Source organism: Pimephales promelas, chromosome 2, assembly GCF_988280905.1.
Source record: "Pimephales promelas chromosome 2, fPimPro1.hap1.1, whole genome shotgun sequence".
In the NCBI taxonomy this organism is placed as follows: Eukaryota; Metazoa; Chordata; class Actinopteri; order Cypriniformes; family Leuciscidae; genus Pimephales; species Pimephales promelas.
Genome location: NC_142770.1, coordinates 19922839 through 19936404, shown reverse-complemented (window position 1 = coordinate 19936404; position 13566 = coordinate 19922839). Strand labels below are relative to the sequence as shown.

Genomic DNA, 13566 nt, shown 5'->3' with positions numbered 1-13566 from the left:
GATGAAATCAAAACAACGAAAGCATGGCGAAGCGGCTCTCCACGGCTCTGCTTTCGTAGGCTAAAAGTTAAGAAACTCGACGCTATAAGCCGTCAGTGCCGAGCCGAGCAGTTCGCACGTGACTTATGCAGTGTTTCCCACACATAGACTAATTCGCCACCACATACTGCGTTTCGGTTTTTAACAGTATTTAAAACACGCAGCGTAATATTTCAGTTGTATTTCCCTGCTCTCCCTCCGTCTCTCTCTCACTCAGGCATGCACACACATGACGTGCACACCGCGTCTGTCTATGAAGCGCCGGACTGGACAAAAGCGAAGCGAACTCCGTGAGAGACAGAGTGTGACTTTATTTAAACTTATATAAACTAATATAATTTATATTACTGGACAGTTTAAAGCTCATAACCATATTTTGTTGTTACTTGAAGAGTGCCGTGTTATGTTGCATCATACAGTATTTGTCCTGAAAAGGCTACTGAGTAAATGTCTGTATTACCTCAATAAATTTGTCATTTCTAATTTATTCGTATTTTTTAATACATTTTAATCATCAACTTTAAAAGCATTATTTTTACAACTAAAAGAACAGTCAAGGGTAAAAAAAAAAACTAATTCCCAAAAATTAAAACGGAAAAAACTAAATTTGGGAAAAAATAAAACGGAATTTGGGAAAAAATATAACGGATTTCATAGGGCCCTACGTCTCATATGACCTTGTTATTTGTACACTCTGACTATACACAACTATCACAACATATAAATAGGAAAATGTTGGCGTTATTTTATCACCTATTGGGAAGATTATGCTAGTTGTAGCCATTTACTTCCAGTCTTTGTGCTAAGCTAGGCTAGCAATGGGTGCGTCAGATAGAGTTACGGCACGCACGGAGATGAAAAGAGTATGTATCATGGACTTAACTAACTTTGGGGGATACAGTGAATAAGCCAAAGTCACAAAAAATTGGCGTGTTCCTTTAAGAAATTGGCAGAAGTTCTGTTGAACTGATGATATACACTCAATGCAGAAACACTAAGTCAAGCAACAGAGGATGGAAAATGTGTGCACAGTCTCACTGACAATAAAGCAAGTGCCACAGGGCACAATAAGAGGAAGTGATCGATCTCTTAATGGGATCAAAATCAAATACCGGCAACAAGCACATCAGGAGACACTCCAAACACATTTGTAAAGCACAACAGAGGAATGGGAGGAATCTCGTCTGTGTATACATTAAGGCATGATTAATCCGTTCCTGGCGAGCATTCAGAAAGCGGCTTGTCTGTTTATGATGAAGCGCAGGACGAGACGACAGGGAGCGTTGATGAGAAAAAGAGGACAGACAACATACCTGAACATGATGAATCCGATGGACTCGACGGCAGCCCTCCGAACATCGTCGTTCACGTCACTCACCTGACAAGAAGAGGGCGAGAAATCAGACAAAATATTAAACTCACTAATCTTAAAGAAGAAAACAATTCTATAATAACATAACCACTTAAACATACTACTCCGGTTTAAGCAGATATTGGCAAATTTGTCATGTTTACAGCACTGATGTAAAAAGCTGATAAATTATTAAAAATTCATGGCATTTCATTTTCAAAATATATTTGCAATTAACAGGTTTTCACATATCCACAATTTCTACTTTTAGTTCGTCATGGAGGCGAACTCTCAATCACTCGCTGAGCAGTGGCTAAATGTAGCTCCGTATGGCATGCAGGTTATTTTCTTGCCGTTGTATAAATAATCAAGTAATAATTAAAAGTTGAAGTGCCTGAGCTTAACCAGAGCCTAAATCTAAAACATGAATGTGCTAGTGTTATAATTGATGCATTTCTTTTAAAGTTACAGTTACACAGAAACACCAAAAGCTCTTTGATATAAGTACAACACAGAATGGAAATGTCGCCACCTGAAGGAAATGCACGATAGACCCAACGCTCAAAAAGAAAAAAAAAACTAAGCCATAATGATGACAAAATTTTTTTTTAGCAATTTGGATCTAAAATTGAAAATTAACACGATTAATTAGGAGCATGTCTTACTACTTGAACGCTTTAAACCACATTAAATATCCTTGTTTTTATTTATTTTTATCAAATTCTCACTACCGACTTGCTTGGTAATATATAGTCTAATAAAACTACTCTCAGATTATACATTCCACAATAAGGTTACGGATTTTCTCCAAATGACCCTTATATTTTTTTTTGGGCGTCTAATAATCCATGTCGTTTGTGATATTTGCTAGAGGTCGACCGATTAAAAGTTTAATAATTATTATTATTATTGCCACAGCCCATATACAAACACAGACAACAATTATATTTTATTGACGGGCAAAGTTTGCATATTAATGTAAGATGTTAGATACTGGTGGCTGGTGTTGCCAGATTGGGTGTTTTTTAGGGATGCACCGAAATGAAAATTCTTGGCCGAAACCGAAAACCGAAAAAGAGGAAACCAAGGCCGAAAACCGAAAACCGAAACACCGAAAGAAATTATGCCAATTATCAGTATCATTGCATTTATGGCTATGACTGTGTACAAACGTTACTAAAATCAAGGCATTGCAATTGCATAAATTAATATAAAATTTTCAAAGAATAAATCAATTACAAATTATGCAAATATTTTTTTTAGCACAATGCACAGTATAAAATAAAATTCAAAGTAAAATGTTTTTGACCCCACTCATGTGTACATTAAATAATAATCTAATGGCCTGCAGAAAGGTTTTAAAATTAAATGTTCTCTCATAAAAACAAAGCCGAGTGCGAACTTCTTCTCATCACACCAGCACCCTTTGCATGTCTAAATTAGTTTCTTACATTTTAAAAATTTAGCATACAATAGCATAAAAAGCCTTTTTAAATGAACAAAGGTCCATGATTAATACAAATGTACATGAAACTTAACGAAACATGTTTAGTGAATGTAGAAAATATTTAAGAGAGCATTAATTTAGTTCTATACATACATGTTCCCATATATATTTTTTTGTAATGTCACACAAGTAATAATCTCAGAGTTTACTGGGTTTTACATGATTATTCTTCTTCTCACCGATTCCTAATGGTTAGAGGACAGTTACTTGAGTCGTCCCCTGTCGTTTCAAGGAATAGTACGACAGAGAGCGGGTCCAGTATAAACGCCTCGACCGTTTGGAGCAGTGTGCGCGCTGTCTGAGGAGACTCGCGCATACTTTCGCCTACCTCCGCAGCGCGAGTCTCCACAGTTTATACTTGACCCGCTCGCATCCGGAGTCGTTGTCATGGCGGCGCGCATTGTTTAGAGCAGATATAGGTGGATAAACAAGGCTTCCGTCTCCTCGCGGGTTCAGATTCACTGAAATACGTCCGCACCGCAAACATGTTGCTTCAGACAAGCACGTGCAGGTCGCGGTTTCTGTTTGCGTCATCACAACATTTCGGCCGTATTGTTTCGGTGATAAAAGTCTTTCGGCCGAAAACCGAAAATGCACTTTTGGGCCATTTTCGGCCGAAAATTTTCGGTGGCCGAATATTCGGTGCATCCCTAGTGTTTTTTTCGCTACATATTAAGGCCTGTTTACGTGTGTTTTAGCCGGGTTTTCGCCTGGAAGGCTCTATAGAAATCTGGCACCCTATTGCAGAGAGCGCGCGTTTACAGACAGACACCAGAATGAACTAGGTAACGTTCATCAGCCAGTAATGCAGTACGTTCCGTTCACGTTCGCCCAAAATATGAACGCCCTCACTGAACGAGTTTAGGCACAACACTGACCGTTACTTAGTAGCTGGATTAAACATGGTTAAAATGCTGGCCAAACAGTGTTAAGTGTGACTAAAAGGTCCAACAGCGGGATGCCGTTGTCTGAAGAACAACAGACGGACGGTGCGTTGTGGTGCATTTAAAGTTTACAAAATATAATTTTCCCATCTGGTGGTTGTTTTTGTCGTTCAACAGCAATTTACTAGTGAAATATGTTATTGTTAGAAATTAAATTAAATAAAATATAATAAATCTTCTATATAAAAAATTAAATCATTTAAAGTTTTTTTTCTCCTTTTTTGTGATAATTAGTAGGGCTGTATTCAACCAAAGAAATTCTTAGTCGACCAAAGTCGAGTCCTGCGCAACGATTAGTCGACTAAAAACAAAAAACAAAAAAAACGTGATGTTTTGATTAAACATTTTTTAAACAATTGTCATTGAGCATTTATAAAACAACAATGAAAAAACATCAAAAATAAATAAAACTATAATAATAATACAATTATTTGAAAATTAAGTGATTTTTTAACTGCAAAAAGTGAAGAGCTCTGTCCTAGGTCTATAGTAACAGTCACAATCGCGCACCTGACCACACCACACGCTGCAAAAAATATAGCTAACTGCTATCTGCCACATAATGAAAAATCCCAACAAAAGCTCTCGTTTATACAGGCTTTATATTCTTCTTTACTTTCAAAGCTATGGGTTAACTTTAGTCCCGACGATCAAGGCGTTTTAAACAACACACAAAAAACCCAAATAGCCTAAAAACAATCCTAATAATAGGCTGTAGGACCGCGTATAGGTTTTATTTTTGTTTTGTTGCATTATTTAGGCTATTTTCGAATGTGTCAAGTGTACAAATAAAAACGAAAACGAAAACATTAAGAAAACACAATCTATTGAGTCAGCATGATTTAGCCGTTAAAAGGCTGCTCACGTCTTTTGCGCGCTCAAGTTCGATTTCAAATGTAGGCGCGCAACTTGCGCGCTCATAATCACCTCCCTCCACAGTCTTGTCGTCTTTGTTTTAAAATGCAGCCAGACAAAAGATTTAGATTTCCTGGACATTTTGTCGACTAAAGCCAAAACAAGCAGCGTTCTAACTGAAGGAATACAGCATCCCTTACCGAGCACGAGCAGCAGCGCAGCCAGCCACAGGTGCGGTTCCCGAGTGTATTATGTGTGTGCGCTTAACTATGGAGCAGTTACAAAAACAGCCTAAATTAAAGCATTTTAAAGTTGAGGACAAAACATAGGCTAATTATATTTAGAATACAGTAATAAATAACTGCTTATAAAGGAGTAAATCACTGAAAAATTCTTTCTATTGGTAAAAAAAAAAATGCAACTGGTCGACCAATAAGAATGTCAGTCGACCAAGACGGCATCGACCGATTAGTCGACTAAACGACTAAAGTTGACAGCCCTAATAATTAGGTTATGTCCATTTGTCTTTGTCCACCAACAAACAAAACAAACCAAAAATACATGTTTTTTGAGAGGATAAAAAGTTTCATTTCTTTTACATTTTATCTTTCAAATAGAGGTTAAAAACCAAGCAAATATTGGCCAAAATAAATCAGCAGCATTAATCGGCCGACCCGGATTTCAAAAGATCGGTATCGGCATGAAAAAAACCATATCGGTCGACCTCTAATATTTGCTAGTGTAGACTCACAGCCACGTGTAGCAGTCGTCGGATGGCTTTGTTGTTCCCAGATCCGCAGTATGCCATGGCCACTGTGTACATTCCCGAGCGGCGCAGGATGGGGTCCTGTCAGGACAGAGAGATAAAACAGAAGCTCAGTGTGCGGACCAGAACCTCAGACATCAGCGAGCTGCACAGTTAATATATTCACAGAATAAACACAGCTCTCTGGAAACGGTTAAGACTACAAAGAATGCATTCTGCATGGAAAACTGTGCAGTGAACCATTACATTTGTATGAAAGTACGCAATCAAGGGGAGGTACTGCCCTTAAGCTTTAGACTTTAACATTTTTAAAAAAAATAACTCCCAGCAAACAAAAAAGTCATACAAAGTGTTAGTTGAAAACAGTGCTCACCTTATCTCTGCATAGACTCTCGATTAGAGCATCGGCCTCTTCCATCCTTCCATACATCACCATGGCGATGCCGACAGCCAATCCGCGCAGGATCTTCTCGTGCTGGGTCTCCTGAGCGTAACCCACCATGTCCTCGATCGCCTGGGCCGACTTTGAGCCCAACATCACCAGACCCAGAGCAAGACCAGCCGCCTCTCCTGTGACAACACCCATTAACAACATGACAGTGAGCTTCACCTTGAAATATAGACTGGCTTGGTGACCATTTCAAACTGAACCGCATTATGATCAAGTATTCTGGGTGGTCGCTAGGGCTGCACAATTAAACAAGTTTCTAATTGCGATAACGAGTACAAATGCAGGATTCCAGACTGCGACCATTTTTTGAGAATGTGGTAACAGTGAACCTTTTAATCGAGATATTGATTATTTTTTTCAGCTGCGTTATCCTTCTGGGGTTGTTCGTTTCAGAATCACACTCGGGGTGTTCGGGTCCAAATGGACCCAAAGGGCGGGATTCATATTTAAAAAATAAATAAATAAATAAATAAAAAAATCATGATTTTTTTTTTTTTTACTAGTGTTTTTTTATAATATTTTTACTTTTCTTTTTTGGTGTTTTGAGAAAATTAAAAAAATAATAATAATTATAATTAGTATTCATGCAATAATTATGTCAAAATTTCCCCCATTGAACATAATAGAAAAAATATTGAAAAAACAAATTTTTTTTTTGTTGTTTTTTCTTTAAAAGCTGTATTTCATTTTAGTGTCAAGCCTAGGCCTCATAAAAGCAATTTTTGAAATGAGATGGATGCCATCTGGTGGACAAACTGAGCATTTTAAAAATGCAAAATACATGTATAATCTGGAGTGTTTGTTTATAAAAGTGTGTTATGTGTCTGTTTTGCACTCTTGATGTTTTATAGATTCACCCCTTCACTGTTGTGTGCTTTTTTTCAAGATCGTGGCTGATTTGTAGATTGTATGCACAAAAAAACTCAGTATTTTCACATTTTTTCCAATTTCCCATTCATTTTCCATGCCCCAAGTGTGACTATTTTTTTTTACAACCACTTAGACTATTCACATCCTGTCTCCAATTTTGTTGGGTGTTCAAACACCAAATACCAACAAAACCACCAAATTTCAGCTGTGATTTTTAAAAGAAAATGTATTTAAATTCTTCGGGTCCATTTGGGCCGAACAACCCCAGAGGGTTAAAGAAGATGTTTTACATGCCTGTTACTGCATCATCTTGATAGAGGTTAGATTTGAGCAGATCGTAGACGTCTTGGCGAGCGGTGCCCAGGGCAGCTAAACCGAGACCCAGAGCGCCACCGTGACGGACGATCTGCAAAGAAGGAATATGGAGAATTATTCCTGCTTTTTATGTAATTCTGTGCTGCAAAAGTTTATTTGAATGCGATTATGCACTTACATCATTACTGGCACTCTTGAGCTGGCTGAGAAGGTAGTCGATGATTTCCCCGCCGTGATTAGCATGGATCAGCCCAAGTGCGTACAGCCCTCCTCCTTCCTGATAGGCTGACCCTGGTGAGGTGTCTTTGGGCAGGTAAGTCGCCATTAGCTGTAGTGCTTCCTTTTCATGGCCCTGGACACAAAGCAAATGAAATGAATATCAATGAAAATAGAAATGTAATAAAGATATGCAGTGATCAGTTGAGATTTTGGGCTAGTTTACTCCTTTAATATGTTCTTTCAAGCTGCTATAAAGAAAACATTGAAAATATTTATCAAAATGTTTATTTTATTACATTTAGTTTACTTGCGGCAGGAAATTTCTCCCGAATTTACCAAGAAGTTAGCATTCCAACGCGACATGTAGCAGTCTATCCCTTCACTGAAGTCTGCATGACCGGTATCGTTGGAAATCCCTGAATCTCGTGCACAACACTGTGTAATGGGCATTTCCTTTCTATCAGTAACCAATCATGAATGTCCAAAGGGTGATGACAAACTCTCATTGGCCACTGCTGGTTTCTGCTAACGTGATTCGCTCAGACGCATCACATGGTGTACTCTGCCTATGTTAATTAATTGATTTACTGCAGTTATAGGCCTTATATGCCTGCCATGTTATTAAATAATCAGTTTTCATGAGCTTGAAATATTATATATTTTTATTACTAAGGGCCTGGGGATATTCAACTTAAATGACCCATCACTGATCAGCTCTACCAAACCTGATTGTCTTTTTTTTCCATGAATAAACAAACACTGTTAAGTTGTCTTGATTGATATTGTGAAGCAGCTTTGATACAATCTGTATTGTGAAAAGCGCTTTATAAATATATTTGACTTGACTTGACTTGAGCATTTATTCTGTTTTTGAGCAATTTGTTGCCAATAGAAATGTATTAAAATTCCACTTACATCTTTAAATGCCTTTTTCTGAAAATGAGTTTGTCATTCCCCAGTAGATATTTTCAGAGGGATTTGTTAATAAATCATTCCTGGCCTGATTTATGTGACATTTTAATTAAATAAAATGGTGAAAATCGATTTGTTAAGGGGTATGGACAGTATATTTTGATTTCCTAGGTAATGAAAGCATATATCCTTAACTTTTTTTTTTTCATCTTGTGTGTAAACAAAATGAAAAAAGAATTATCATATGTTCAGATCTATCTACCGAAAATACATGCAAAATTGCGCATATTTAATGAGATAATGGATAATTTGCATAACTAAACATACAAATTTCAAAAACTTATAATTCATTTTTTTAATACTTGTGCAAGTAATCAACTGAGGAAGTTTCATGGTGATATCTATTATGCAAAAATTGTACCCTATTCACCTGTAGTGCCTTAAGACAAAAAAAATATTTCAGGCATTTTCAACAAATAGTCCTAAATGCAGGAATCACCCATGTTTTATAACATTGCTGTAAAAACTATTTATTTGAATTACTATGAATTAAATCAATTCATCATGTCAAAATAGACATAATAAAATCATGATTTTACTAAACCACCAAAACATTTGTTTGTGGTGTCTAAATTTAGTTAAAAATATTTAAATATCTAAAAATTTGTAATGGTAACAAATATCTAAAAACACATCTAAATAAACCAATATCTAAAGAAACAAAACATCAGAAACAAACAGAAATCGAAAACAAACAAAAGTGGACCAAACAGAAATTAAAAACAAACAGAAATCTAAAACAAAACAAACAAACCTGAAATCTAATAAGAAAACAAACAAACAGAAATCTAAGACAACAGGCTTCTGAATCAGAAAGAAATCTAGACCAAAAATAGAAATGTAAACAAACAGCACAGAAATCTAACAGAGACAGAAATCTGAAACAGACAAAAAGTCATTCGGAAACAGACAGAAATCTAAAACAAAACAAACAAACAAAAAGAAATCTGAAACAAAGAGAAATCTAAAACACTCAAACAAACAGAAATCTAAAGCAAACAAGCAGAAATGTCAAACAGAGACTGACTGATAGAGAAGTAAAGTGCCTTGAGCATATGATAACGTTAACCTTGTGAATGACGCCCAGACTCGCTGTTGCTGTGAATTTGGCCCAGTTTGTTGCTCTCGCCAGCCACTCCAAATTCTCTCTGTAAAATAAAAAGGAGACAATTCTCCTCTCAGTTTACTCCACATCAAGAGGCCACATTTCACTTGGTGAGCACGTGAATGTAGAAAGTGTACCGTAGAAACTGGTCGCTTGTTGTTCCCGTGTGCATGAATGAGTTCGCTATGACCGTCGCCGTGTGACACACCGAATTTCGGACCGCATCCTGAAACGAATCAGGAATAAAAACTATACTTAGCTATTGAAGTACACCAACACGATGCTAAAAAAGACACCAGCTGATGTCAAAGGTCATCCGCTGGTTTCTCACCTTGGTGTTTTTGAGAATCATCAGGTCTGTGTTGTTGTTTCGAATGAGGAACTGAAGGTGCAGCTCAATGGCCATTTCCCCACTTAATATTTTGATCATTTTTGAGTTCTGGTCTTTCGGCTCATCCTTCTAAGTAGAAACACAGACACAAACTTTACACAAGCCTAATATCTGACCAGTTAAAAGACTTAAAGTGAAGACTCACCACTTCCACGGCCTTTCCAGCCGGAGAGCTTCCAGCTTTGTCTTCTGTCTCCATCGCGTCACTGAAATATGGACATAGAACATATAAAGAATATGTCATCTCATAAATATATTATTTTTAATGTGGAAAACGCAGCACATTTCAGTGCTTATAGCTTATAGCATTAAATAAACTTCAGAAGTAATGTTGTTTTAACCGCAGAAAGACGTCAGTATACGCCATTTTTCAAGATCAAATCCTCCATTTTCCAAGTTCCACTCTCCTGATTGCTTTCACAAAAATGGTGGATTATGATTGGTCAGATTGCCTGTCAATCAAACTTGAATTGAATTGAATACACCAATATGGAACAGGTAAAACGGCCACCTGTCTTTCTCCTGCGTGGGCACAGTGCCCGTGTTGGTGGATCCGGGCACGGCGGGGATGGGTGTGCCGACGGTCCGCAGGTTCTGAATGACGGAGGACAGGAACTGCTGGCTGGCGCTCTCATACAGGTCAAAGCAGATCTGATAGGCCATCAGGAGGTTATCCTCCTTCACCAGCTTCTCCAAAATATCGCTCACCGCTTGAGGGTCGTCGAGGAAAATCAGACACTGTGATGGAGGAGAAAGATGTTAGAGAGGAATCTCTGAATGCGCAGTAAAGCTGAAGCGCGCTCAGGACAGGTCACCTGGCAAACGCTGATGAAGTCCGGCTTCTCCAGGTTCATGTACAGCTTGACGAGGACTCGGAGGACTTCGTTACGAAACTTCTTGTTCTGCATGAGGGACATGCAGATCTTCAGGCTGTAGGCCAGCAATCCACCAATGTCAGTCTGTAGGAGAACAAGACATGGTAAAACGGTGAACGCTGTAAAGTCCTTGAAGTTACGACAACACATCCACAAGTTCACAACATGTTACATTTTAAAGTCCGCCTGTAGCCAATAATTGTAATGACATAAATGACATATTTAATTGCAAAAAAATGTCTTCACACCTTAAAACAACTTGAATGTAACTCGACACCCTTGCCTCATTTAGTACACGCGGTTCTATGAATATGCAAATGAGCCCCGCCTCCACTCACTCAGCTCCAGTCGTTGACGATCACACAGTGATTTATTTTAATTTAACACGCTTACATTTTTTTACGCTTTACATCAGGTGTGTAAATGCCACGCTTCACTCTGAAACTGACAGCGCATATATGTAGTTCATTACGTTGCACACTGTGAGATGACAATAGAGGTTATGCGCGTGACATCGCCATCGGCCAGAGTGACTGCGGTCACACAGCATTGGTTTTCAGCGTGAATGCCGCGAAACACACAAAACACATCTAAAACGGGAAAGAGGCTGTACAACTAGGTTTGACAAGAATCTGAGGTTATTTTCACAGACTGAACAGAGAAGCAAATGGATCGCTGCAACTCACAGAAACAACTGGATCCAGCCAGTGAAAGGTGGATTTGCTGTATCATTGAGCACGTTTACATGCACACCAGTAACCATGACGACGCAAGTATTACCGCGAAACATTTACATGACAAAAGATGCTTTCCAACAGGTTTTATCGTAGTTTTTGTCCGACTTCATTTTCTTCCTGTTTTTCGGTCGAAGTCCACAATAGTAAATTGTCGAGTTTGCGTGCGCGATCATTGGTAACTAGATAACTAAGGATCGCGCACGACAATCGACTACTGTGGACTTCGACCGAAAAACAGGAAGAAAATGGACAAAAACTACGATAAAACCTGTTGGAAAGCATCTTTTGCAGCGATTTTTGTGTGAGCATATCAGTGAACACCCCAGACCACTCGGTGAGTTTCACATCTTTGTAAACTAAAGTTTTATGCGTTTTAATGAATGATTGTTCGAGTGCACCTATGCTACCATTGTAAAGGTGGGGGGGGTGCTAACACAGAATCCAAAAATTCTCGTGACAGGAGCATCTGTCTAAAAAACAATCTTAACTATTCTATTTCATCAGGGACGATCTTAAAACAGGGCTTTAATTGTAAAATACCGAACTTGTCCATTAAGGTTTTATATCGTAGTTTTTGTCCCAAGTCAACGGAGTCGGACAAAAATTACGATAAAACCTGTTGGAAAGCATCTTTTGCAGCGATTTTTTGTGTGAGGATATCAGTGAACACCCCAGACCACTCGGTGAGTTTAACATCTTTGTAAACTAAAGGCTTGTTCGCACCGGGACGAATTTCGCGCGCGTTATTCGTCGACTTTTAACACCGACGAATCACTAAACAATGGGAGCCAATGTGGGTGTTGACACCGCCACGCGTAAAAGCAGCATTTTTAAAAAACGCCTCGGGTTCGTTTTTTTAGTTTGGCGTGCCACGTCAAAAACTACCCGACCAATGAAATTGGCGCTTTTGCTCACGTGTTTGGAGCTTCTGAAGTTACAGTAAAACACAACCGCTCAAACACAAAACGCTCTTGGCGAGCACAAATACGTAACGGCGAAGAAGATCTACGCCAAGTAGCGTCCCCGTCTACACTGACGGGAAGAAATTAGATGAGGAAGATGCGAGGCAAGATGAATGTAGAGCCGCTGGTCTCGTTGGTGTTAGAACATAAAGAACTATATGACAAACGCGACAGCGACTACTAACATCTTGATAAAAGAAAACTGTTATGGAGTGGTATTGCAGAGCAAATCGGCGCCATCTAATGTCAGGGAATGAATTTGCATGTCCATTCAGTCAATGCATTCCCTCAAACTGCAATATTTCGCTATACCGTACACTCATAAACCGCAGACTTCACTGTTAAACGATGACCTCAACGACACTACGATCCAGCAATATTCAGTAAGACTGCGGATGAGCAACATACAGATTCCAGGACGGTTTTCTCAAAGATGTCCAAGCGTCTGGTCTCCAGCGCGATGCCGATGGCCTGTTTGTACTTGTGATCCCCCAGGCAGCGCTGGAACATCTTGTTGACGATTCCCTCCAGACGAGGGTCGATGCTTTTCTTCTCCTCGTCCTCTGGCAGCTCGGCGTTCTCAACGCGCAGTTTGGTGTAATGATCGATACACTTGGCTGATGGACGAAACAATACACTCATTAGCATTTATTTGATCAAAAAGCTGCTGAAGAAACATCTGATTATTATCAATGCTGAAAACTTGGGAATAAGCTGATGATTTACCAATGATGGTCTCCACATATTCGGAGTCGTCGGTGACGTTGAAGAGATCTCCAGCGCCCAGCGCGTAGTTTAAAGACTCGTCGAAGGCACCGAGGTGGTAAAAGACTTTAGACGCCACCAGTGCAGCGAACTCTCGGCTGCGAAACGTCTCATCCTCGTACAGGACCTCGCTGAGACAGGACAACATCTCATTAGCAGCCACAACACTCGTATCTATGAGCTTATTAACGTCTCCATGCCACTGACATTTCATTTCAAATAATAAGAGGGAAGTAGACTGGCTGCTCTTCTCTGTAAAATAATATGCTTTCGATATTAGAGAAAATATCAAGTCGGATATTGTTTATCATTTATTTTTGTGTACCATGAAAGAAAGTACCTCATCAAACTACAGGACAATTGAATAGGGTTCCCTATTTAATATGGGTGAAAAAAAACATCGCATCCAAAATAAAAGTTTGTGTTTACATAATATATGTGG

The 13566-nt window shown here is 38.8% G+C and overlaps 1 protein-coding gene across 2 annotated transcripts in view; it reads right to left on the bottom strand.

The window, feature by feature from the left end:
- The window catches only part of psmd1 (proteasome 26S subunit, non-ATPase 1), a 45938-nt gene that overhangs the window by 28956 nt on the left and 3416 nt on the right, over positions 1 to 13566 (bottom strand). The window contains exons 4-16 of one of the 2 annotated variants that reach the window (XM_089117753.1): positions 13086 to 13255; positions 12768 to 12976; positions 10601 to 10744; positions 10297 to 10523; positions 9931 to 9991; positions 9726 to 9854; positions 9532 to 9620; positions 9359 to 9437; positions 7277 to 7450; positions 7078 to 7189; positions 5836 to 6032; positions 5448 to 5543; positions 1353 to 1417 (exon numbers count right to left, since the gene is read on the bottom strand). In XM_089117753.1, coding sequence (XP_088973879.1) covers positions 1353 to 1417; positions 5448 to 5543; positions 5836 to 6032; positions 7078 to 7189; positions 7277 to 7450; positions 9359 to 9437; positions 9532 to 9620; positions 9726 to 9854; positions 9931 to 9991; positions 10297 to 10523; positions 10601 to 10744; positions 12768 to 12976; positions 13086 to 13255 — 1752 coding nt within the window. The remainder of the gene's footprint in view (positions 1 to 1352; positions 1418 to 5447; positions 5544 to 5835; positions 6033 to 7077; positions 7190 to 7276; positions 7451 to 9358; positions 9438 to 9531; positions 9621 to 9725; positions 9855 to 9930; positions 9992 to 10296; positions 10524 to 10600; positions 10745 to 12767; positions 12977 to 13085; positions 13256 to 13566) is intronic. The other variant, XM_089117760.1, reaches the window with a different exon arrangement.